The 25,965-nt window shown below is 40.7% G+C and overlaps 1 protein-coding gene and 1 long non-coding RNA gene across 3 annotated transcripts in view; one reads left to right on the top strand and one right to left on the bottom strand.

Moving 5' to 3' along the window:
• Window positions 1–25,965, top strand: part of LOC114597757 (uncharacterized) — a 164,609-nt gene that overhangs the window by 113,583 nt on the left and 25,061 nt on the right. The window contains exon 2 of the long non-coding RNA XR_013393159.1: window positions 539–601. This is a non-coding gene — a long non-coding RNA (uncharacterized LOC114597757). The remainder of the gene's footprint in view (window positions 1–538; window positions 602–25,965) is intronic.
• Window positions 2,312–25,965, bottom strand: part of LOC114597755 (glypican-5-like) — a 416,629-nt gene continuing 392,975 nt past the window's right edge. For both annotated transcript variants that reach the window (XM_028730984.2, XM_028730985.2), the window contains one exon: window positions 2,312–7,672. In XM_028730984.2, the coding sequence (XP_028586817.2) occupies window positions 7,482–7,672 (191 nt within the window). In that variant the 3' untranslated portion in view covers window positions 2,312–7,481. The remainder of the gene's footprint in view (window positions 7,673–25,965) is intronic.

Here is a 25,965-nt window from a genome sequence, read left to right as displayed (position 1 = left end):
AGCAGGGGAGAAACTGTATGCCAATACATTCTGAATTAGGTCATATAATCTCTCAGGTCCAGCTAGTCCACAGAGTCTATTCTGCATAGGCAGTGAGCTGAGTGTTTTACATTTAACTAAAGATCAGCCATGTGTGTGTGTGTGTGTGTGTGTGTGTGTGTGTGTGTGTGTGTGTGTAAACCTTAGCAGTTGGATACATGTTTCAGTAATGAGGTTTATTCTAGTACCATTATTTAAAAAAACAAAAAGCTTGTGTACACACACACACACACACACACACACACAGCGAGACTCAAAGAAGAAGAATGCTAATTTATGAACACTTAGTTGATCCAAATTTTCATAAGTTTTGGGTCAAAATCTATCCAGTATATTCAATGTGGATCTTTTGGTAAAAACCGTTAAGCTGTTCTCCCAAATACAACTGTTTTTTAATAAAAGTTTCATCGGTTTCTGAAGGACCTACAAGGTAAGGTCCAATACTTGTAGGCCTGAATATCCCAGTTGTGACCCAGATACTTTATTCTTTGCTTTTTAGGTTGGGTTTTTTCATGGTTCCAGTCTGGCCCTTCCCGCTTCCTCAGTTCAAAATCAAGACCAGGTAGGCTGGAGTTTTACTATTCTTTATTTATCGGTATTGAATTTATATCCATCCCGCTTTTCCTCCAAGCGGGTCAAAGTAACATTCATGTTACTTTGCCCCATGTTATCGTCTCAGTAACCCTGTGAGGTAGGTTAGGTTGAGAGACAGTGACTCACTCAAGGTGATACTGTGGGCTTTCTGACAGGGTAAAGTGTTGAAACAGGGATGCTCCAGTCCTAGTACACAAAAGAGCCCTCCATCTTATTCCACATTCTGAAAAGAAGGCATATAAGTAGGTAATATGGGGAAGGGAAGTAATCTTTTTCCTTAGGTCTGGAAATTTATGGGAGCCCTTGTTAACAGTTTTGTGTGGCACTTTTAAGATTAACTAGTTCAAGTTGCATTCCTGTACACATTTATCAGGAAACAATCCATATGAAATTCCTTAATAAACATACAAAACCTCCAGCCGCAGATATATTTTCTGATTATTTTTTATTATTTGTTATCATACAGAAATAGGTGTAACTTACAAATATCACACTATTGCAATTTTTTTGTTGTCTCCTCCCTCGACATTGCCTATGGCAACGGCTCTTGACTGTTTTGAAAACTCAGATCCCACACGCAAAACATACCAGAAAAAGTTGATGAGTTTTATTCAGTATTACGACAATATTTGAACATGGCGATGGATTAAGAAATCCCTTTTGGTGCAAAAATAATCAGAAATTAAATTAATGTAAAAATCTTCAAAGGGCCAAATCTTCTATAAAGCATTGTTTCAAAAATCAGAAAAGCCAGGAATAATATTATACCTCTGGGCTACAATCCTGCATGTAGTTACAGGCTCTTAGTTCCACAGATCTGTATAGGAAGGGCTCAAGAGCACTGCAAGGATATAAAAGATGACTGGCTATTTTCATTTCTGACAGTAGGCCAATGAACATGAACTTATCATGGGCACTTATCTTCATAAACTGCTTTCTGAACATTGGTGTGCAACACTTTTTAGAGGTTATGTTTGCCTTTATTAACTAGTTTCAACATCAAAAAAACAAAGATCATGGCCACTGGTCCCATCACCTCCTGGCAAATAGAAGGGGAAGAAATGGAGGCAGTGAGAGATTTTATTTTCTTGGGCTCCATGATCACTGCAGATGGTGACAGCAGTCACGAAATTAAAAGACGCCTGCTCCTTGGGAGAAAGGCGATGGCAAATCTAGACAACATCTTAAAAAGTAGAGACATCACCTTACCAACAAAGGTCCGTATAGTTAAAGCCATGGTTTCCCCAGTAGTGATGTATGGAAGTGAGAGCTGGACCATAAAGAAGGCTGATCGCCGAAGAATTGATGCTTTTGAATTATGGTGCTGGAGAAGACTCTTGAGAGTCCCATGGACTGCAAGAAGATCAAACGCATCCATTCTTAAGGAAATCAGACCTGAGTGCTCACTGGAAGGACAGATAGTGAAGTTGAGGCTCCAATACTTTGGCCACCTCATGAGAAGAGAAGACTCCCTGGAAAAGACCCTGATGTTGGGAAAGATGGAGGGCACAAGGAGAAGGGGACGACAGAGGATGAGATGGATGGATAGTGTTCTCGAAGCTACAAACATGAGCCTGACCAAACTGCGGGAGGCAGTGGAAGACAGGAGTGCCTGGCGTGCTCTGGTCCATGGGGTCACGAAGAGTCGGACACGACTAAACAACTAAACAACAACAACAACTAGTTTCACAGGTGGCAGTTCAACACATTTTTTCATTGCAATCAGTGGATGTACTGGATTTTACGAAGTAAGACTTAGAATGGTCAGTCTATTCCTGCTTTATGTCCTTGAATTATACTCGTCCCCTGCATGCTGCTAGTTAATCATTCTTTCTGCCTAAGTTCTGAACAAGTCGTCTGTCACTCTCTTCCTCTAGTAAAGCAGGTGTGGTGGTAGCTGGTACTAAACCGTTGTCGAACTCCCAATCCAAACTGGTACAAAGTAGACAAGGAAAAAGCTCTTTAGAGAAGGCATTGAAACTCACCGTTTAGTGTGTGACAACCACGGACCCAAAATAAATACCACGATACAGAATGGTATGGAAGAGCACTGTGTGTGGGCTTCATGCAGGTGCAAATTTTGACACTTGCAATATGGGAAAGGCGATAGTCCTAATTGTAAAAGTAGGACAGTAAGTATGATGGACTTAAATCCAGAGGAATCCACACTGAAAGGAAAGATGCTAAGCCAGGCCAGCATAGAAATGATTAGCAAGAGCTATACTTAATGCTGCAATCCTACATAGATGTCACAGGCATTACATAAAAAAAAAGAAACCAAGTCAAAATGTTGATGAGGAGTTTCTGTATTAACCCAGCAAGAGCAATGTATGTGCAGTGATACAGATTTCTGTAGAAGAACCGCTCTTTCAGCTTGGTTCTTGCAAATAAATTTTTAAAAACCCACTGGGAAAGAAAACCATAGTCTCTCCATTCAGGCCTGAACGTTTGGTGTAGTTTTGTGATTCCATCACACGACCCTCCTCCCAGTTAGCAAGGTTTGTTCCACGGGGAGATCTTGAATGCAGCAAAGTGTGGGCAGCCCCACTGCTGTACTCATGGATCTCTGGAGCACAGAGGCACTCAGGAATGAATATAGCAGAACAAGTGGCAGTTACCCAAGCCCCAAGATGAGAAGATGGCATACCTTCCAGAACTTTAAAGCCCAAATACAGGATGCAATATTCCCGTTTTTTATCATGAGAGCATGGCTGCAGTTTCCACCCCCAAACATACTTTTTTGGGCACGGCGCCTCAAAGTTCTGCAAGATCATGGCAACCAAAAAGATCGCTGTTATCTTGCAAAAAACCGGGATGTACCTTTCTTCCCAGAATACTTCCAGAGTATGAGATAGACAATCTTAGCCTTGGAGGTTTCTGGTCTTCGCCATATATGTGTATCTCTTTCCAAAAGGCAGTGGAGCACATTGGTGAACTTAATCCTTGAAACTGGGTTTTGGGTGAAAGGTTCAGAACACAAGCAATACAGATATTGTTTGTTAGCTGTATTCAGATCTAATATCTATCAGCAGAGATTATGATGTTGACGTCAGTTAAGGCTGTGCACAGGAACATCTTTATATGTAAGATATATACAGACTTTTAAATTCAATTCAAATGGTTTTTAAAACAGTGTGGCCCAGTTTTCACAGGCTCAGCAGGAAATCCTCGATGCTTTGACACCACCACCTTTTCTGCCTCAGTGAGCAGAGAAATTGTTCAGTTCTTCATACAGGAACATTTGAAAGATAGGAGCACATCACATTACAATGTAAATGAGGTATTCTGGACTTATTGTTGACGAGAGATATCCAACACAGACCATTTCAAAAGCCTGCCAAGTGGGAACAGGATTCTAGCTGGGAAACATTTTACAAGAGTACAATTGCAAAAAAATTATAACATTAGAAACCGGTTCCTCCCCCTCGCAGTACCAAATTCAATGTTCATTACCTGGAGAGTATTTCAAAATGGCTTTAATTAGGTGCACAAAAAGGGCACAGTGGACAAATTACACATCCTCTTGTAACAGACGAAGTGAACAAATGTTAATTGCTTATACCATGCAACAAATGACTTCTCGCATGGCAGCATATATTAGGTGCAAATAGTGTAATTGCAAATTATTGTTTAACAGCACAAAAAAGGGGAGGAAAGAGGATGAAATGAAATGATAAAATATAAGCTACATCACTCTGATTGTTTCAATACATTCTGCCTGGAGACAAAATGATTGATAGCTGTTCACTAATGAAATTTTTGTGTATTTCATGACATAACTAGTGAATTTTGGTTAGATTCAGTGGGTGAAATCCCATACTGGGCATACTCAGAGTACATTAAGTTACTTAAGTCCATTGATTTCAGTGAATATACTCTGAGTATGAGTTAGCTGGCTATCACTCAGGGTGCATGTCTGAATTAAAGGGACACAGCCATGAACCAGTAGCTCTAAAATGTGTGCCGAGCCCCATTTGCTTTCCTGAACAGGGAAAATCCCAGTAAACTTTGTTTTGTATGTAAATGGAAACAGGCAGCATCAGTTTGTGGTAGAGCTTGATGCTGTGGTCATTGAAGGCCAACGCTCAGTTAAAACTACAGAAGAATATTTGCTTCAGTCCTCCAGTGTATGAATTCTATTTCCACATGAACCATCTTAATATCTTGGGGGAAGTTATTGTGCTTGTTTCAGTCTCCAAAGAATGGTGTTTACATGCGAATATATTCCTTGCATAATGCCAGTTTTCTTGTGTGAATTTGAAACAACTGTAAACTTTTGGACATAACAATAACAAATAATTCAAATTCAGTTTATTCTTTTTAAAGTCTGGAAATGAAGTATTTCTGTCCAAAATCTGATACAAGTCTCATAGAGGAGAGTGTTGATATTTGCTCTTACATGGTTCCTTTTCTCGCACGTGGTACTTAAATGCAAAAGCTTAATTGTGAGCACAGGTGTGTCTCATATAATATTTTGTTGTTGTGTGAATTACTGATTAGAATTCCGTAGTATGAACTAGGAAACTATAACAACAACTCTTGTTCTCAGCCCGTCCATGTGCTGAATATTATTAATGAAAGAGACTTAAGTTGCCCGGAGTGGCTGAAGCAATCCAGTCAGATGGGCGGCATATAAATAATAACATTATTATACTACTTTTTTTATTAAGTACATGCTTAACTCTTCCATTGACATGAATGGGACAAAGAGTGCTTGCTTTGGTTGGGACATGACCTTACATGAAGATAAGGGATCAATATGCATTTAAAACACCATTCCATGATGCAAAGGCCTTTGTATCCTCTGCATATATGGACTGTTATGCACATGAGAAATATGTGCAAAGAATGTGCCACTGACGTGAATGGGGAAGCCCCTGAAGGAAAACAATTCTGTGAGGATATCAAGCCTGCAGGGCCTGCAAGGAACAGTTATCTAGCTATGTCTTACCCTTTGACCCTAACCACATATGTTTTCAAGAATTGGTGCACTAGACTGACCATAAACAAATCAAACTGCTGAAGTAAATGTTTTTACACACATATATCACACACAAATCAAAGGCAATATTTTACATTATATCTTATAAAACTGTACATTGTAATATTCTGTGTTATGAAAACTACTATTCAGTTATGCGAACGACTGGCTTTCTTTAGTAAATATAAATCAGAGGCAAAAATGACTGTTACAATTGTTAATTCGACTCAGATTGTATTGTATAGATTTTCAATGGCACTGTAAAAAGAGTTGTCAAAAATACATGTATTTGCCCTCTCCCATCTAATGGTGGTATTGTAACATCTTGTCAAGCTGTCAAACACATCAGTTTCATTTTGTAACTGAAAAGCCCTCATTACAATAACAAAAAGAAAAAAGAAAACATGTATTAGAGAACAAGCAGAAAATAATGTATTTATTATTCTAGGTTGATGTTTCTTTCATATTTATTATTTTCTATCATAGCACAATAAAACATTAATTGTAATTAAACGGAAAACTACGGGACACACTGTTCTTCATAGCTCTGTAGAGCATCAATATCTCTTTTGAGATAAAAGGTAATAACTTTTGGTAGCTAGATGGAAACATTTGCTCCAGTTCGGCAAGAGCGACTCATGCACCAGTCCTGTGCTGGATCATGCCCCACACGAGTAAGACGATGTGGTTACCCAGAGAAGAGGGACTGAGCTCATGCACAAACCAACAAAACTGGCAGTGGTTGGCTCTGCCATCTTTAGCAATGCTGACCATCTGTTTGCGAAGGGCATTTAGGGATTGATTCCCTTCCTGCTCCCTCTAACAAAGGGGAGGGGAACCTGTCACACACTAGATGTTGCTGGGCTACAGCTCCCATCATTCCTGACCTTCGGCCATGATGGTTGGGGCTGATGACAGCTGTAGAACCATAGCATCTGTAGGGCCACAGGTTTCCCACCTCTCTTCTGATAGCTATGTAGCACCATGTGAGGATCTGTGGACTAGGGCTTTTGTTATCTCTATGGCTACACCATACAGGAACTGTAGAGGAATTTAAATAAGTGACTGTTTACGTCTCAGCAATCGAGTGCTGCTCCTCTCCTTTTCACGTTTGTCAGATATTCACAACACAGTCAAGTCTTAAGCATATGGTAATGAAGTGCATGGGCAGTGAAACACTTCTATATGTTTCAAAATAACTTGAGAAGTGTTTCTACGTGTTGCTAACAGTTAAGGCAGCTATACTGATACATTAAACACAGCATATGGTTCTTATATTGCTTTCTACATCCTAAACATTACGAAAGAAAATAAGAGATTTGAACATGCTATGATTTTCCTGACCACCTCAGAATTTCATCCAACTGGTAGATAGCACTGTATTTTGCTTATAATATATAGTGGCTGATCCCAAAAGATATACTGTGTTATGACCTGTACCTGAAAACCAGTTATGCAGTGAAACTCACAAGAAAGATCAAACAAATAGGCAGCCTGTCCATTACTCAATGAGTAAAGAAAAAAAAGGAGGGGGTGCCAACATATTAATTTACAACTTTAACATTCTTAATTGTGTATGCCACAATAACTTAATCTACTCAGGTTTCCCGTCTTCATCCTTTTATTTTTATTTTTTTTACATCTTGAGTAGATGAGATGTTATCAAGAGCCATCTCCAGATAGCGACAGCTACGGAGACGCTTGCTGTTAACCAGTCCCAGACTAATGTTTAGTACTTACACTAACATACCACATAATGCTAGAGTGCACCATTGAGAGAGCCATTAAACTTGGTTTTTACTTGGATAAGGCTGTAGGTATAAATGACAGTGAGCAGAAACTGCCCAGTTACCGCCGCATAATGCAGCTACAACAAAGAGTGCCACAAAACTGCAAGGGCTGTAATAATAAAGAGCAAGGAACTTGAAGCTCTGTTTCCCATATTGATGCCCACTTTATGTTTAGGAGATGATTTTACAGAAGCTGTGGTTGTGGTGTCCACCTTTCTCACAGTTGGCTTCGGTTCATTCCTGTCTTCTGGACCAGCTCCAAGAACATCTGAAGGAGGTAAACACAGCAGAATAAAAAAAAAAGGCAATGTTAGTTTCTTACTTGACACAAAATGTCAAATGCAAAATGAAGCCCCATGATCAATGAGTTAGAAATAAGGCATTCAGCAGAATCTTAAACGTGTGCACTGAAAAGCAAGTCTCGCTAGACTCCAGGGAATTTATTTCCTAACAAGCGTTCTTAGAATTGCATTTTTAGTGCTAGACTAGGACCTTGGAAAACAGGGTGCAAATCTCCACTCAGTCATGAAGCTCACTGGTTGACCTTGGGCCAGCCACAATCTCTTAGTCTAACCTACCTCACAGGGCTGTTGTGAGGATGAAATGGGAAAGGGAGATAACCCCCTTGAGCTCCTCAAAGGGTGGGATATAAACACAAGTAACAACAACAACAAGTCTATTAATGGCTATGTTCCACTTTCACAGTTCAGGCATCATGCCTCTGAATGGCAGTTGCTGAGAGTCTCAGGTGGAGATAGTGCGGTTCAACTCATGCCTAGGACCCACGTACCTATGGGACCACCTCTCTTGGTATGCCCCACAGAGGACCTTAAGGTCCACAAATGACAACATTTTGGAGGTCCCAGGTCGCAAGGTGGTTAGATTGGTCTCAACTAGGGCCAGGGCCTTTTCAGTACTGGCCCCGACTTGGTGGAACGCTCTGTCACAAGAGACTAGGGCCCTGCGGGACTTGACATCTTTCCGCAGGGCCTGCAAGACAGAGCTGTTCTGCCTGGCCTTTGGTTTGGACTCAGTTTGACCCTTATGTTTCCCTCTCTTTAGGGTCTTGATTTATCGGCTACCTTAAAATAATGCTTCATTTTAAATTGCATTTTAACCTGTATTTTAAACTGGTTCCCCCCTCTCTTTCCTCCCTATTATGTTTTTACTGTGATTTTATTGGTGTTAGCTGCCCTGAGCCCGGGGAGGGCAGGGTAAAAATAAAATATTATTATCATTATCATTATTATTATTATTATTATTATTATTATTATTATTATTATTATTATGCCTGCTTGTAAGAGTCTCATAGGCACTTGGTTAGTGGCTGCAGGAAGTCAAATGCTTGATTAGAAAGGCCTATGGTCTGATCTAGCACAAGTCTTCATAGGTTCTTAACGAAGGACAAACTTCTGAACAGTGCTTGGCATGAACTAGTTTGGTTAAATTCACTGAATTAGTTCAAAAGTATCTGAACAAAACTTGAAAGTATTTCCCATAATTGCCAGGCAATTGCCAGTTTCATTTTGGGGTAGAATTCTGAATAACTAGTTCATCTCAAGTTTTTACCCTTTAACCTCTTTAGGCCTTTAATTGGAAATATCACAATTGCTGGGGAAATGAATCAAACAGTTCCCATTCCACTCTGTGTGCGTGTTTATCTTTTCTTGGTCTTCTTAAGTATATTCTATACATCAGCACAGCAGCTTGTAACATTCTGAATGTTGATTTTTGTTGTTGTTGAGGATCATTTGGATGAACTTGAATTGAACTGTGAACTGAACATGAATCAAACAAGTTTGTTTTTGTAAAGGGATAAATGTGGACTGGAATTAGTTCCTTTTTGGAAATATTGAATTTTAATCAGACCTGGTTACTTTTTGAAATGAACTTTCAAAGCTCAGCTTCTGAGCTTTGTGCAAGACAAGACTGCCAGGTCTGGGATCCAAGAGCTCTATGTTCTGTCTAAGGTTATCTTGCTTGATCTGATAGCTGAAGTTCCATGGAGTGCAACCACACCCTATTAAAGCCAGAGGCAAAATATGCACTGATTTCTGGATTGTAGTCAGTCATTAAACCAGTTTTATTTCAATGAGTAAGATCGTCTAGTTAATGGAGTTGTCTGTAGGACTCAAGTCCGAAGTTGACTCATGGAAAAAAGAATAGCTAAAAACCTTACATTTGGGTGATTATTTGTCAGAGAGTATTCATCAACTGTTCAGCCAAAGCTTAATGACAATAATCTCATTTGCTAAAGTTAATAGAGCTTTTCCACACCTGTAAATATTTGAACATTCGTCTTTGACAGTTAAATCTGAATAATTTCAGAAGTTTGCTTTCAGCTAATTCAAGTGCCAATCCTCTTTAGAAGTAAGAAACCAAGCTTTCTACAAATTTGAAGCAAGTCCATGTATAACTGAAAAATCATTTGTAGTTCTGAATATCTAGATGATGCAGTTATAAATCTGACTGTCATGATTTCCAAAGTCTAAAGCCATAAATCAGCCATCTTTTAAATCAATGCCTAATAATAATAATTTGCACATTTTGCAAATATGGCAGGATGTCCAATTTACATGTGGCACTTTCGTGAAATTCAAGCTTTGCTTTGTCTGATCGTTTCATTTATTTATTTTTTAGATCAGCTCTGACAAATAAGGCAGTGGATTCTTATATGACGTTTCCTTGGTCTGAATCTGACACTTAGTTGGTGCTCCTGGGGATGAGATTTGAAATGATATGACTGACATTCAGGGAAACGTTATGTAGTGTGACAAAGTGACAGCTCTGCCACAGAGCTGGGGTCAAGCTTTGATAACCAGACAGATTTTGTCAAACAAGCCTGTGCGAAATTTTCAGTAGAAACTTAGGGTGATGATATCAGAATCCTTCAGGAAAAGCTTAAATGGAAAACCAGTTCCAATGTACAGTAAGAATCTACTACGCACACTATCATTGGATGATTTTGAAAAGCGATTCAAATATTGCCAAATCAAGTTGATAGCTGATCACCAAGGAATGTTTATTTATGTATACACGTCTTTCCCATGGTTCTTGCATATATGGCTCTTCCCTCATTTCATCCTCAAAACAGTCCTATGGCGGCAGGCTAGGCTTAGGGTTAGTGACTAACAAAGCTTGAAGAAACTGCTCTTTGCAAATTCTGAAATGAACTGACCTGATTCACCTCCTGGACTAATGTGGAACATTATTGTTGTTCACTTTATTGTTATTATTGTTCACTTCTCCAAATTTTGTGATATTATTGGGTCAAAGAAAATCAATGTGCTTACAAACGCATTTTTATTTAGATAAGTTACATTTAGAAATTCACATTTTGTGAGAAAATATGTTCAGAAATAGTATTTAAATGTATATTTTAATGCAAAGTTCTATGCAGATTTTTTGGGGTGGGGTGGGGGGAGAGAAACACAGATGTATATGAAAATGATACCAGATGGACTTAGGAATGGAACATATGTGAAAGGGACATTGGTCCAGAAATAGACTGATCCACCCATCCCCAATAGTGATTGGCCCAAGTTCACCCAGTAAGCTTCACGAATGGTATTCCTAGCCTGGTATTCTATAACCACTACACCATACTGATTCCAACACTCTGAGAAAAAAAGAACAGTTCAGCCATTATAATATTGGTACAGCTTTTACTTCCAGTTCTGTTGAAGAGTACAGATAAAGCTATTGACATCCCTATTATACAGAATGATACGTAAGTGGTGGTTCTGTATAAGCTGATTACACACTACAACAGCAAAGATGTAAAGCACAGCAAAGTGTAGTTTACACATCCTTGTTAGTTTGGTCACATACTGGACTTAATAAGACAATAAGCTAGAAGGTGTATTTCCCACAGGATATGCACTTCTAGAGAATTTTCAGTGTTAAGAGGAAAGTTCTTTTGTGCTTTAGCTGGAATGCCCATTTTATCAACATATTTTCGCTGAGCCAGAGACAAACTTTGCTTTGCGTTTGTACACAAAACACCCAGGCACCACCGCAATAATGACAACCAACAATTGCTACCTGAAACTAAACTCAAGCATAAACATGCCATTAAAAAAGAAGACGTATCAGCTCTATTATACAGCTAAAAAACCATGTCTTTGGATTTTAGAAACACAGTAGATTCCTGGAAGAACAAGCTTGTTAGGTGGCATAGATTCCAGAAATGGAAATGTAATCTGAGATCACTGTCTGCAGGCCAGTGGCGTTGGAGAACTATCAGCAAACTCTCCCTGCATCATAAGAATGAGTTGATTCTATTTGAAAACACAATCTCTCCGCAACACAAATCACGAAAGAGATGCTGTGTGTTCCCCTCAGCTTCATCATAACATCAACATTCATTTGGGGAGACTAATGGCTTTGAGAATGTACTTAAGGTTGGCTGCAGGTAATGGCTGCATAAGAGGAAAGGACAACTGCCATCCCATCGTGTCATTGTTGAAAACACAGTTCCAGATTCAGTGCCTTTTCTCTGATATCCTGTGCTGGGGTTTACACAAAGGGATGGGGGAAGCAAAAAAACAAAAAAACCAGAGTGGGCAGGAGCTATTGATGGGGAAAGAAATATGAGAACACTGAAACAGACATCCTTTTGGCTGCCCTTAAAGTAAATGAATGGAACCTGAAACAAATTACTGCAGTGTGGAGTGTACTTGCTCCCTTTTCCATCCATTTCATCCATTATGTTTCATTCTCTCTCCCCTCTGGTTTTCTCGTCCCCCAATATGTTAGTTAGCATTCTGTGACCATTGAGGATATTCAGTCCTCTTTGGACTGCTTCAGTTTGTGCTCAACATTTTTTTTGTACAGGCAACGACCAATTTGCACACACCCAATTGCTGCGTTTGCAACATGCATTGTGCTGAAGCCAGAAGTGATTTTATAAATGGCAAGAAGGGCCTAGAAAGAGCCCTGAAAGGGGGAAAAAGGCACGAAAACAGCCCCTAACAAACTCTGACCCTTGAGGCCTGTGGGGAGTTGGGAGTTTGAGGAAGTATGTCTGGAGGGAGCGATTGTGGTGGAGTTAGGCAGAGTTTGGTGTCTGGTAACTGCTACTGGTTTTTTAAAGGTTTTCTCAAGGGGTTCCAGAGGTTTAGAGGGTGTTTGCAGACTTTTTAGATGGTGTTTCAAATGTACGTGATTTCACGTAAATATGTGGTACTTTGTACTTGTGCAAACCTTGGCCTGAGGCTGTTGATTTCACCCCACCCCATGCATTTGCTGTGCCATTTTGGATACATATTGGCGCTCCTGCCTGAATATCAGTAATAGAGGGAATTATTAAGAATAAATCACGAGAAGAGGTGGTTTTCTGACAGCACCTGGGCCCTCTTTCCATCATTGTCATTCTCCCTTTCGACTGCGGTAAAGGCACAATTTCTCCATTGCCTCTTATATCATCTTGGCCTGCTGACTTCAGCTCTCTTGAGCCAGCTGATTAAATAAAGACCTCACTAAGTCAAATCTATCCCCCACTTTCACTTGGCTATATCCAGCATTGTAACTTGATTGGCCTCTATAAATTGGCCAGGTTGGAATGTATTAATTCATTTATTTTCCGTATATTGACTTAACCAAAACATCTGAGGTAAGATTGAATGCTATCAACAAAAGGGCTGTTGGCTTTTAAAAGCCTCCCCCTCAGCACTGACTGCTTAATGCACTACATAACAAGCATTAAATAATACATTAGGAAAATCTGTCTTTAACCTTTCTAAGGAAAGGACTTCAACATTAATTTTCTCGTTCACTGTGGTTTCATAGCAAAGATTGTTCCACAGGATAGTATGCATGACTATTTAGAATCGAAAAGTTAGAAGGTTAGATGTGCAAACAGGGCATTTTGTAAATTTCTCTTTAAAAATTAAATACATGGTGTTTGATAAAGTATTGTAATCAGCCAGGGCCATCCTTTCATTGGAGAAACCTCAGTACAGAGGCTGTGCAATGTTTTATTCATTCTTGATGGGAATTATCTCTGAGATGAAAGAAGAGAAGGAGCTTCCTCTTAAATATTGGACGTACCAAGAGCAAATACCTGGGAGAATGCAATACTGAATCTTAGACACTCCCCATGCGATTATACGTAACTTGTAAATGCTATCTTTGGCTATAATGCAGTCTCAGTGGCAAGAATGAATTTAGCAAATCTATGTCAATGTATGTGAGAATGTGGGGAAGAGAGAACAAGCAATAATTTCAGGCCCCACCATAGGGATGAGCAAATCTATTTATTTCTAGTTGCTCTCACTTTTACATGTCTTCACCCATAATTCCATTTCATTTATGCATTAATCTGCAATTCTAAAATATCTTCAGAAAATAGGTATTTTAAATTTAACATGTATCTTAAAAATAAATGTTTAAATGCATTTTTTTTCTGTTAAAAGACAACTTTAAATGCATACTTGGATATTAAACTAATGAGAACTGTGTAAAATCTGACTGATAGCTAAGCTCCAATATATACATTAGATTGAGTGGTGTGGATTGAGTCATTTCATGCAGGAATTGTAAAAGGTTGAAGTCTCACCTGAATACACCTACCCACCCAAATCTTATATACGATAAGATTCCTGCCCCACAGGAATCTGCTGCCTGTGTAGGCCACACTTGTCCAAAGAACTTGTCCATACCCTCATATTTCAACAACTGAAAATAATGCAGTAGCCAGGACATAGGCACAAACATCTAGCAGTATCTGGGTCACAGCATTTCTGAGCAATTTTATCCTCAAATTGCGTAGGAAATATGAGACCGTGTGCCTCCAAGGATTCTGTAATGGTTTGGACAAAAACCCTGGTTCTTTACCTGTAACTGGTGTTCTGCAGTCACACATACGTGTTTCTAATTTTGGACTTTTAACCACCCTGAGGTATGACCCAGGAAACAGGAAGACAGTTGTGGAAAGGAGGGCAACACCTGTCCTCTTGAGGGGTGTGTGACCTTCACTAAGAGGGAATCAACTGGATTTTATCTGCCTATGTACTCAGAGTTTAAGAAGCATGTTGAATTCCCTTAGGGTGCTTCTATATACCTCCCCTTTGTTGACTCATTATGATGGACCTTTTGCTAGTCAATTAATACATTTAAAAGCATTGGTAAATAATTTCAGAACAAATAAAGACATTTCCAAATAGAATTTGGTATCGCAGTCTTAGCATTTTGTAGCATACTACATAATAAAGCTCAGCATCTCCTTTATAAAGACAACTGTTTAGAGAGATATCTGGTATCAGAAAACTTTTCTGACTCAGGATTACACAAAGCATGTGGTTCTCTCATCACCTAGAGATACTGTCAAAGTACTAAGGACAGTCAAGATGTTATCTTAAGCACAGCCAATTATTAAATATATAAAGTCAAAGGAAAGACTTCATCAAAAGTTTAATATAGAGGAAACTGTGCCAAGGTTACAGAAGCTCACCTAACCACATTCAAAAGCAAATGCCTCAGGATCTAGGGATCACACGGAATTAATTCTTCCACAAATGCTGAGATTCATAAAAAACTTCAGCAGTTCCTAATCTTAAAAGTCAATCATAAAGTAAGGTGGGAATACGCTGGCTATGTGTTAAGGATGAAGAAGAACATCTGCCGCAGCTAGTGAAGAACAAACATGTAAATGATGGATAACTGAAAGATTTTACCCCTCCCCAGCGTCTAGGGATGAGAAATCTGTGGACCATAACAATAGAAATAATATAAAAGTATCCAAATTGGAATTGAGATCCTAGTATCCCAGTTCTAGAATTCACACACAGCCCAGCCCAGCTGAAAGTGACCAGCTCAAGGGTACTTCAGGTACTTCATATTATCCCATATGAATCTCCTGGGATGTTGATGTCATAACTTGAATATGATGACAAGAAACAGGGAACTGGGAGTGGCAGCAGCCTCATTGCAGAACCCCTTGCCTAAAGAGGCCCACCAAGGAAGTGTTCTCATTTTTTTTATGTAATTGGTGTCAACGTTTCATTTGATTAGCTGTCAACATGAGCATTATTTTAGCTGAATGAATGAATATTTCAGAAGGCATTTGAAGGTCTTCTCTGAAGGCTGTCTCAATCCTACTGCGATCTTTTAGTAGGTCTGTTGGTCTAGTTTTATGTATTTTATTTATCAATATGTGTTTTATGCTAACATCATAGTTCTTTATGTAATTTATAGGCTGTCTTGAGTGCTCCTTTGGGGCTAGTAGGTGGGTTAAAATACTACTAATAAATCAACAATGTAGTGTTCAGTGCAACCCAAGAGATGAGCATTGCTCACTCTAATCTTTGTTGCAGTTCAGAAACACATGTACACCCATAACCAGAGATGTTACTCGAGATGCTGATGTACATCTACCTGATGAAGATCTAGCTGCCAATTCAGTCAGGGACATACATGCACAGAAGTCTTTTCCTGCATGAACACAGGCCATGCTGGATGGCAGCAATCAAGTGTGGTCTGCCAGAGTTAACAGGAAGAATAGTTATCACTCAAGAGAAGACCTGATTTATCTTTTGCATGCCAGAATTAAAAGACTTTCTTGGAATAACATTAAAATGCTCATACAACACTTCTTTCATTGCCTGATAGTTCAACTAAGAAGGCGCAACTGCGACTAGTATCACTAAACCTTATGTTCCTAGAGAAGAAAGGTCACCATGACTTATGATCTCTATTCCTTATGCAGCATATGTGCACTTAGCTGACAACTGAGGTGTTCGTATACATAAGGAGTGATGGATCATTATGCTAGACAAACAGACTGGCCCTGTGGGGTTTGAAGAGAGAATCCAATTTTGTTTGGAATACAAGCAAGCAGAGACTAATTACAGATGCCTTGAGCCAACTCAAACATTCACTGGCTGAAGTGGTTTAGAAGGAAACAAAACACCACATCCAAGTTTTGCCTCTGAGGTTTGGACACGACACATAATTTTCATGTCGGGACACTTTCTCCCAACTGAAAACTGAGATAGCGAAGGCCTGTGTGAGCACTTCATGATTTGTGATGGGTCTGTAATTCAGCGGTAGCAGGAACACAGGCTTGCCTCTGCTATTGAGGGGGCCAATGTCAGATGACATGCATCATGTCGCGCAATGTGATGATGTAGCATGTGCCACTGACATAGTGCGTGTCACGTCACTGCTCAATACTAAGGGGGAGGGGCAAAGAGCCTCGGCCTCTCCAGCTGGCATGCCTGAGTGGTAGAGTACCTCCCTCCCTAGCAGGCAGAACATTTCAGGTGCCATCCCCAGCATCTCCAAGTAGAACTGGGAAAGACTCACTCCTGAGATCCTAGACAGTCTATTTCAGTCAGTGCAGACAATAGTGACCAAGTCAGTATAAGGCAATTTCCTATGTTCACTTGAGTAACACAAGAGAGACTGGGCAAGACTAATGGGCCAGGACATGAAGAAGTTGAGGAGAGCAGCAAAGCATAAATAGTGCATAAAAGGTAAAGGTAAAGGTAAAGGTAAAGGTACCCCTGATAGTTAAGTCCAGTCATGAATGATTCTGGGGTTGCAGCGCTCATCTTGCTTTACAGGCCAGGGGAGCCAGCGTTTGTCCGCTTCCGCAGACAGGTTTTCTAGGTCATGTGGCCAGCATGACTAAGCTGCTTCTGGCGAAGCCAGAGCAGCGCACGAAAACGTCGTTTACCTTCCGGTCAGAGTGGTACCTATTTATCTACTTTCACTGCGTCCTTTTGAACTGCTAGGTTGGCAGGAGCTGGGACCGAGCAACGGGAGCTCACCCCATCACAAGGCCTCAAACCGCCGACCTTCCGATCGGCAAGTCGAAGCGGCGCAGTGGTTTAAACATATAAGGGCACAAATATTTGAGAACTTGAAATATGCCACCTTTTCTGGTCTTAGCATCCTCATATGAATTGCAAAATGCTCAAGCCTGTTAGCGTCTTCAAATATTTCCTTCAAAAGTCACATAACTATCTGCGGTCAGAAGTCAGATATCTGGGTGATTTGCAATAGATTGGAAAGGGTTTCTTTCTGCTAATTGAGTAACAAGGGCAACAAAATGACCTTAAATTGCACCACTGAAACAGGGTGGAAGGTCTGTGGACTCAGTTCTAGCACTTGAAACAAATTTCTGAGCTGAATAGCTCAGTTGGTTAGAGCATGGTGTGATTAACACCAAGGTTGCAGGTTCAATCCCCGTAAGGAATAGCTGCATATTCCTGCATTGCAGGGGGTTGGACTAGATGATAATGATAATTATTTTTTATTTATACCCCGCCCTTCCCAGTTCAAAATACCAGGCTCAGGGCAGCTAACAACAAATTTAAAACACTTAATTGATGCAACAAAAAACAGCTTAAAATACAGTATAAAACGTGAATAACAATAAATTCAAAAATTCAAAAATCAATTTAGGGGGAAAATCCATCCAATAAACATTAGATGATCACCAGGGCTAGCTGGCTAAATTAGTCCTATTTGGGCCAGCGAGGACACCAGGGGAGAATTAGCTGTGGGATCCCAGAGCGGGTAATCTTCATAAAAAGGGGAGAGGGTGGGAAAGAAGGGGAATAAAAGATCAGGCTAAGTTCAAATTGAAAGCCGGGTGGAATAGCTCTGTCTTACAGGCCCTGCAGGGCCCTGGTCTCATTGGACAGAGCATTCCACCAGGTTGGAGCCATCACTGAGAAGGCCCTGGCCCTGGTGGAGGATAATCTGACTTCCTTAGGGCCCAGGACCTCTAAACTATGATTATTCATGGACCTTAAGGTCCTCTGCGGGGCATACCAGGAGAGGCGGTCCCTTAAATACGAGGTCCCTAAGCCACAAAGGTGGTACTCAGGGTCCCTTCCAACACTACGATTCTATTAATTCTCTAATTAATTATTTCAATCCAAATATATATGTTTCACACCTAGGTCCTATTATGGGATCTTCGACTTCTGGCTAAAAACAAAGTAGATCTCACTTGTTTAAAATCTGCCCTATCCTCAACTATATAATCACAGCTGTCACAACAATGAGTTTTAGCAGGAGATTTATGGAGTAAGTGGCTTGTGAATATGTTATTCCCAAACTTATTTCCTGGGAAACACAATGAATTGATTTCATTGTGGCTTATTTTCAACTTAAGTGCATTTAAGACTAAAGTGTAGGTCTCTAAGGCTGCAGTCTAATGCACACTTACTTGGGAGTAGGCCCACTGAATACAGTGGGGAATTACTTTCAAGTAAGCGTGCATAGGATCAGACTGCATGAGTTTGAGCTTCGGCCTTGGCAAGTTATCACAAGGAGAATAAAAAGTCATATGGCATCCATCTCGAGGAAAATGCAAGCATGTTTATAGTGATATTCAGTAAGTTGATGAGCTCTCGTCTGATCAAAGAGACTGTTTTGGTTGACAGCTTTGTGAGAAAATTAAAGAAAAGTGCAACCTGGTGGAACAGGCTCTTAAATTACAGTAGATGCTGCACTACTGTTATTACATTTTTATCACCTTTGGTATCACTAGCTGAAATTGCTTTTACATATCCAAAACAAGGAGCCCTCAAAACAAGGTAATAACCATGAAATGTGCAGTTTTCCAAGAGCACCAAACAATTTCCAAATGATGCATTATCCTGACATCATGACCAATACTAATTATTTTCAAATGTGGCTGTAGCAGACAAATGAGAGAAATGAAAGATTATGCCTCTTAGAATGAAAGTGGAAATTAGAGAACCCTCAAACTGTCATGCCTGTAGAATTCATAATGCTGATCTGGGGTCCTAATGAATTCTTTTCTGCCAAAGAACTGGTTGAGGTAGTCAATTGATATTTATTCATGCAGTAGAATGCATGATTAATAAGCCTGCTTTGGATGCTGCTTCTGCTGGTTGCCAGCACTTTTTGCCTCTGAAATTAAAAACAGGACAGTCCCAAGGCTTGCTTCTGTACTAGTTACTCATTTTTACCAACATATGGAAAGAGCAAGATATAAATATAATAAATACATAAATATGGACTGGAATGAATGAGAGCTCCCACTGCTAAAGGCAAATAAAAACTAGGGATAGATGAATCAGTTAATTTCTGCTGTGCCATTTCTACATGTGTTCACTCTGCTCCATCCTATTTCCTGATTAATATTTTTAAATAAAAAAACGTAAATAATCACACTTTTTTTAATACTACATTTCCCCTCAAAGTGCACATTTTAAAAGGCATTTGAATCCTTTCCCTTTTTTAAAAAAAGTTGAACTGCTTTGCTACATTCCAATGATCACATTAGCGCATGAGCTGCAGATTGGGTCAGTCTGCACCAGAATGTGCAAAGTCTACATTCCCCATTCCCTTGGCCCAAGGGCAAAGTTCACTGCTTGCTTATGGGCTGTCAACCTTTTGCTTATTCTTACTGGCTCAAACTCCCATCCGGATAATCCAGGAGCAGATAGCCCCTTCACATTTCTAAACATTAATGTCAAGCAAAAGTGTTCAAGTAATAAAAGGGAATATCACTCTGGATATGGCAGCTTTAGTGAACATTAATATATGGGTTAGAATTTCTTTTGTTAAATATTAGCCATGACTTTCCCCAGTTCTAGGGAGAATATTAGATTTCCCCAAAGTATAAAAAAATCGGAGTCAAAATGGTTCATTCTTCATTAACGGGAACAGAGGGCTATGCTTATTCTTTTCATTTCCCAGATTACAGCAACTGTGACGTTTCTTTAAAATCACGAAAAGAAGAGCAGCTGACTAAAAAAACCATAATCACACTTCCCTTTTAAACAAATGTTGTGTGAGCTGCAATGATGGCTCTAGATTGATAATTTTCTCACAAAGAAAATCAAGTCCTATTCTTTGGGCTCCCCTTGAAAACTATCCCAAAGCTTTGTTTCTCTAACTTTTTTTAATAAACAATTTTGTTTATTAAAAAAAATAAATCACACAATTACACCCCCAAACCGCAGCATAGTTTAAATGCCAACATTATTTTGTTGGAGGAGAAAGGGGAAATAACATTGTGTGTCGAGGTCCCCAAGCCACCCTCAAATAAAACACAATTCACACAGAATCTTAGTTTAAGGTTTTTGGCATAATTTTGACCACAACTTTATTAAAATACAAAAAATGTGAGTGGTTGCTTAGGCATTGGTTGCGACTATCTGTCCCCGCCCAGGGACAGACTGACATTCACACGCCCGCGAAAGTCAGAAAGAGAAAACAATTTGGGGAGAAAATGGAGCTGGGTGTCAGGTCCTCACCTCTCCCCAAAAGCTCCCAGGGGCTCTTGTGTGGCCCGAGCCGCTTGACAAGGCTTCGGACAAGAGCATGGCAAGCCCCTGGATTCCTTGAACAGAATACCCTTGCAGCAGCAGCATTGGAGGGGCAGGCACAGCCAACCACATCCCCTCCACCAACCAAAAATTAACCAATGCCTAACCGCAACCTTACAAGTTGTGACGATTTGCTACGCAGTTGGCAAAAACCAAATGGCAACAACCAATCAGCCAAATGGACAAAATTCCTACCAGGCCCCTGCCCCAAAAGCAGTCGACTCCATGACAGCCATAGGAAGGTCAATGCGAACAACCCTAAATATAGGGAGGGAGGGCGGGTGATCCGGTGCGAAAAGAGGAAGCTCAACGCTGAGCGCAGGGAATATAAAGCTAATAGTCTGTCAATCAGGAATAGCAACATTAAAATCTCCCCAACAACATAGAGGAGCCCAATCGCAAACGTGGCCATCTAATCTTACCCGCCCAGCAACAGAGGGATGACTTGCTAGACCCCACCACAACATGTGCTCTCCATGAAGGAGAACACGCTTTAACCTAAAAGGTATACATAAAATAAGATGGAAAGAAAATCTACAACAGGGATGACAAAAAACAGGGACAAAGCTGAGGATGAAGCAAACCGTGGACCAAAGATCAAAAATAGTGTGACCCTATGGATACTCTCATTTCCCTACTCATATTGAAATACTGCCCCTCAATGAGGCCAAACTTAGATTCACAAAATGTTTAGAGGTATGAGTACCCCTGCGTTCCCCCAGGAAAAAAGCACTGGTTCTGCCCAAACTGATTTCAGTTTGGTACAGCATCTTCAGCAACAGGAATATCCCACCCTTTGACAACTAATGATTTTGAACTTCTCTCCCTGCTCTCTTCTGATGTCACCTCCCCAATATAGCAGGAGTCGGGTCGAGGGCCCAAACTATGTTGTTCAGCCGTCTCTACCTGACTCCTGTGACTCTCCCCAGGCTACACTCTTCTCTGAGTGCTTTTGTGTGGCTGGATGGAAAAAAGTGTATGTGTGTAGAAAGAACCTCTGACTTTTGCGTGGGTGGATTACAGACTAATGTACAAGGTTGCATTTCCTGCTCTCCCTTCTTGTGCCTCTGGCCCAGCCTACCACACTGGCATGTGGCCCATCAAACAGTTATCAGTAAGAAAATGTGGCCCTCAAACTAAAAAAGGTTCTCTGCCTTTGCAATACAGTGGTACCTCTGGTTGTGAACGGGATCCATTCCGGAGGCCCGTTCGAAACATGAAAAGAGTGCAACCCGCAGCAGCGCGGGTTGTGATTTGCTGCTTCTGCGCATGCGCATGACATCATTTTGCACTTCTGCGCATGCACGAGTGGTGAAACCCAGAAGTAACCCTTTCTGGTACTTCCGGGTCGCTGCGGGACGTAACCTGAAAGAACGTAACTTGAAGCGGATGTAACATGAGGTATGACTGTACAGGGCCTCTGCTATCCCCAGTTACTGCAGTTGCTAGCTGCACAAATAAAACTACAAATACAAAAGAATGGGGTCAGTTGTCTTCAGGAAAGCAGTGTACAGAACTTATGCATCATTTACAATGCTGTATTTTCCTCTCGTTCGACATAACTGAAAGGAGTTTCATTGTATGCCTATGCTGAATATTATATCTTCTTTGAGGTGGCATTGCAAGACAGCCTGCCTGTTTTTTTTTAACGTTTTCACTGATATACAACTGCCAGAGCAAAGGATGGTGATTTTCATGAGGAACAATAAAATCCTATTGCTGGCGGGCGGGGAGGCGAGCAAAGAAAAGAAAGCAAACCAACATAGATAACTGTTGTGTGATAAAAACGCCAGTTTATTTCTTTTGGAACAAATAATTGGAAGCCACAACCAAGAGGCAGATAATATGCCAAACTAGGCATGCACGCACATACACACATTCAGAGTTTCTGTTTGTATTGTACAAAGCCTGTTTGAAGAACATCCTAAAATGAACAGGTCCAGAAGAAAGAATTCAGGCTTAGGGTGTGTTGAAACATCTGTTTTTCTGTTTATAACACAGGTTACCTAAAGTTTTGGATTTTAGGTTTGTAGAGCCTGAATGGTGTATCTTGCACAAACATAAGAGTATATATTGTAAACCAGTAGGCGTTACGGCAAAACTTGACACACAACTTGGGAGTCCTCGTAAAACCTAAAGTTTCTAGTCCCTGTAATGTAAATTTCATTGTAACCAAGGAAGCAATTAAAGATTGCAATATAAACAAACTCCCAGCATTGCTGCAATCCCTAGTTAAGGCTCAAAATGCTGTTCTTCACAAGGAAAGGCAATGACCCTAATCTAGAGTGCACTTGGCCACTCAGAAAGTCCATTAAATTTAACGAGCATTTGCGGGATGCCAGGAATGCAGGAGTGGCTTCTGTGGCTACACAGAAATGCCTGCTACTAGCTTCAAAGGCCAGGTATCCCTGCCACTCTGAGTTCTTAGAAGTGATTGCAGGCAGAGCACTGGAGACATCTGCTAAATATCACTCCACAGCTAGGAGCTGCAATTAAGAAGGAAAAATATTAGTAATAATTTAAAATGCTACGGCTGTTGACTTCATCCAGATGATCTCATTAGCTCTGGGCCAAAATAACAGGCTTCCCTTCAGCTGAAGTGGGGTGAACTATACTTGGGTGTTTGCTATGAACACATTTTCCCCTTGATTTTTTGTTGCATAATGCAATAGGTCATCTTATGGAGACGGTTTTGACTGGGGAAGACACCCTGCTTCACTCAATTTCCTCTCCTGTGTTTGTCGGTATTTGAGGGTGAGAGACCAAAATTTACATTTGATGTAAATTAATCCCTTGCAGATAATAATCGTAGAGGAAAAGAAGGGTCAGCAAGTTTAACCTCATTTATAAACTTTTCATGCTTATCATTTCAGTTAAATACAGTTCTGAAGAGACTCCAAGTGCCAATTATTTGTGAAACATATTCTGTCACTAAAAATAAACAAACTTTCAGGATCATTGAACTCTTCTAGCTTAAAAAAAGCCGCAAAGAAGCACAGAGAACATCAAATCTTGCGCATAATTGACAATGTAGGTTTTTGTGGTAAAGGATATCATAATTGCTGCTCAGTCAGGCCCAGGGTTAACTAGTTTAGTATTTTGTTTCCATATGTGGCTGGTCAGATGCTTACAATAAGCTCTGAAACAGAGCACGATCCATTGTCTTCTCCCCTGCAATTGCCTCTGAAAATTAGAACTTGGAGTCACCTTATATAATTGAATGGCACTAGATTCAAGACAGAAAAAGAGTTATTGACAGAATTCACCGCCATGTGGTATTGGCCACAAATTTAGATGGCTTTAAAGGGCAGAGAGGGGAGGCTAAGACAATTGCATACAATACGACGGCAAGAGGTCTTGGCTGGGGACAGGCATTATGAACATATTACATGGGTCCTTTGTCACTTTCACTGGCTTCCAGTTTCCTTCTGGGACCAATAAAGCCTTTTATGGCTTGGTATCTTGGTACCTGAAGGAATACCTCTTCCCATATGCACCTAGCTGTGTACAGGGATCAGGGAGAAGGAGGGATCGGTCCATTTTGATGGTTGGTTAGATTTCCAGTGTTGCCTTATCTCTTCACATGTGTAAAATGAGTTGTTTAGGACCATGTTTTACTCTATCGTTCTCCTTTGACTTTTAGTGCGAATCTGTATTAATGATAAATTTTTAAATTATTTGATTTAACTTATTGTACATCACCTAGAGAATCTATATCATGAGCGGTCAGGGACTGGATATCGGAGGAGGAATGGTGGAGGCCGCCTCCCCCTCCTGATCCTTCCCGAGGAGGACAGTATAGATTTACAAAGGTGGTTTGCAGCGGGTCACAGCTCAGAGATAGAAGAGGGGCAAATCTGGGAGATAATGGGAGAAGCAGAGCAGCTGGCTGACACGTTATCAGTAGAGAGCATTCCAGACCCCCCTTCTCCCAGGACCCGGCAAGCAGTGAATGTAGGAGAGCAGAGAGCTCAGAGGCAATTGTCCCTAAGCAGACACCGTAAGGGGGTAGGTGGGGCTGTTGACGGCTGAGAAGGGAAGGGGGGAGAAACATACTTGGAGCAACACCACTAATGAGAGGCAACGTCTCTAAGCCTCTCTCTTTGTGAACATTGAATAAAATACATTCGTAAGAACTTCTTGTCTATCTATTACTGGCAGCCGGCCATAAGGGGCGGGATCGGATTCCCTGAAGCTTGACATGAGCCAGCAAAGAAGCAAGCAAACAAAGACTGATCTGTCAATGGCCAGTAGTTCTGATGGCTAAATGGAATCACTGTCGGCCACGGGGGGGGGGGGGAGACTGGGGCGGGGGGCTGTCACCTTCATGCCTTACTGGAGGCCTTTGTGGAAGCATCTGTTCGGCCACTGTGGGAATATTATTATTATTATTATTATTATTATTATTATTATCATCATCATCATCATCATTAATAATAATAATAATTTTTATACCCCACCCTCCCTGGCCAGAGCCAGGCACAGGGCGGCTAACACCAGCAAAATTACAGTAAAAACATAATAGGGAAAAAACCAATTTAAAATACAGGTTAAAATGCAATTTAACATGCAGCCTCATTTTAAAAGTAGCCCATAGATAAAAACCATAAGGGGAGGGAAACATAAGGGTCAGACTGAGTCCAAACCAAAGGCTAGGCAGAACAGCTCTGTCTTGCAGGCCCTGTGGAAAGATGTCAAGTCCCACAGGGCCCTAGTCTCATGTGATACAGCGTTCCACCAAGTCGGGGGCAGTACTGAAAAGGCTCTGGCCTTAGTTGAGACCAATCTAACCACCTTGCGACCTGGGACCTCCAAAATGTTGTCATTTGTGGACCTTAAGGTCCTCCACGGGGCATACCAGGAGAGGCGGTCACGTAGGTATGTGGGTCCTAGGCCGCATAGGACTTTAAAGGTCAAAACCAGCACCTTAAACCTGACCCTGTACTCCACCGGGAGTCAGTGCAGTTGGTAAAGCACTGGATGAATGTGATCCCGCGGCAAGGACCCCGTAAGGAGCCTCGCCATGGCATTCTGCACCCGCTGGAGTTTCTGGGAAGAAAAATGCTAGACTGCATGGACCTTTGGTCTGATCTAGGATGGCTCTTATGTTCTTCAGCTTTCTGGACCACATTTATATTAAGGATTTACATGGGAGAAACACCACATCTGAACTCTCTATTGTATCTGTTAAATGAGATGGCAGAAATATTAACCATTAAGTCAAAATAAGAGCTTGCCTCCTAAG

The sequence above is a fragment of the Podarcis muralis genome, chromosome 6, assembly GCF_964188315.1.
Source record: "Podarcis muralis chromosome 6, rPodMur119.hap1.1, whole genome shotgun sequence".
Lineage (NCBI taxonomy): Eukaryota > Metazoa > Chordata > Lepidosauria > Squamata > Lacertidae > Podarcis > Podarcis muralis.
This window is presented reverse-complemented; position numbering and strand designations above follow the sequence as displayed.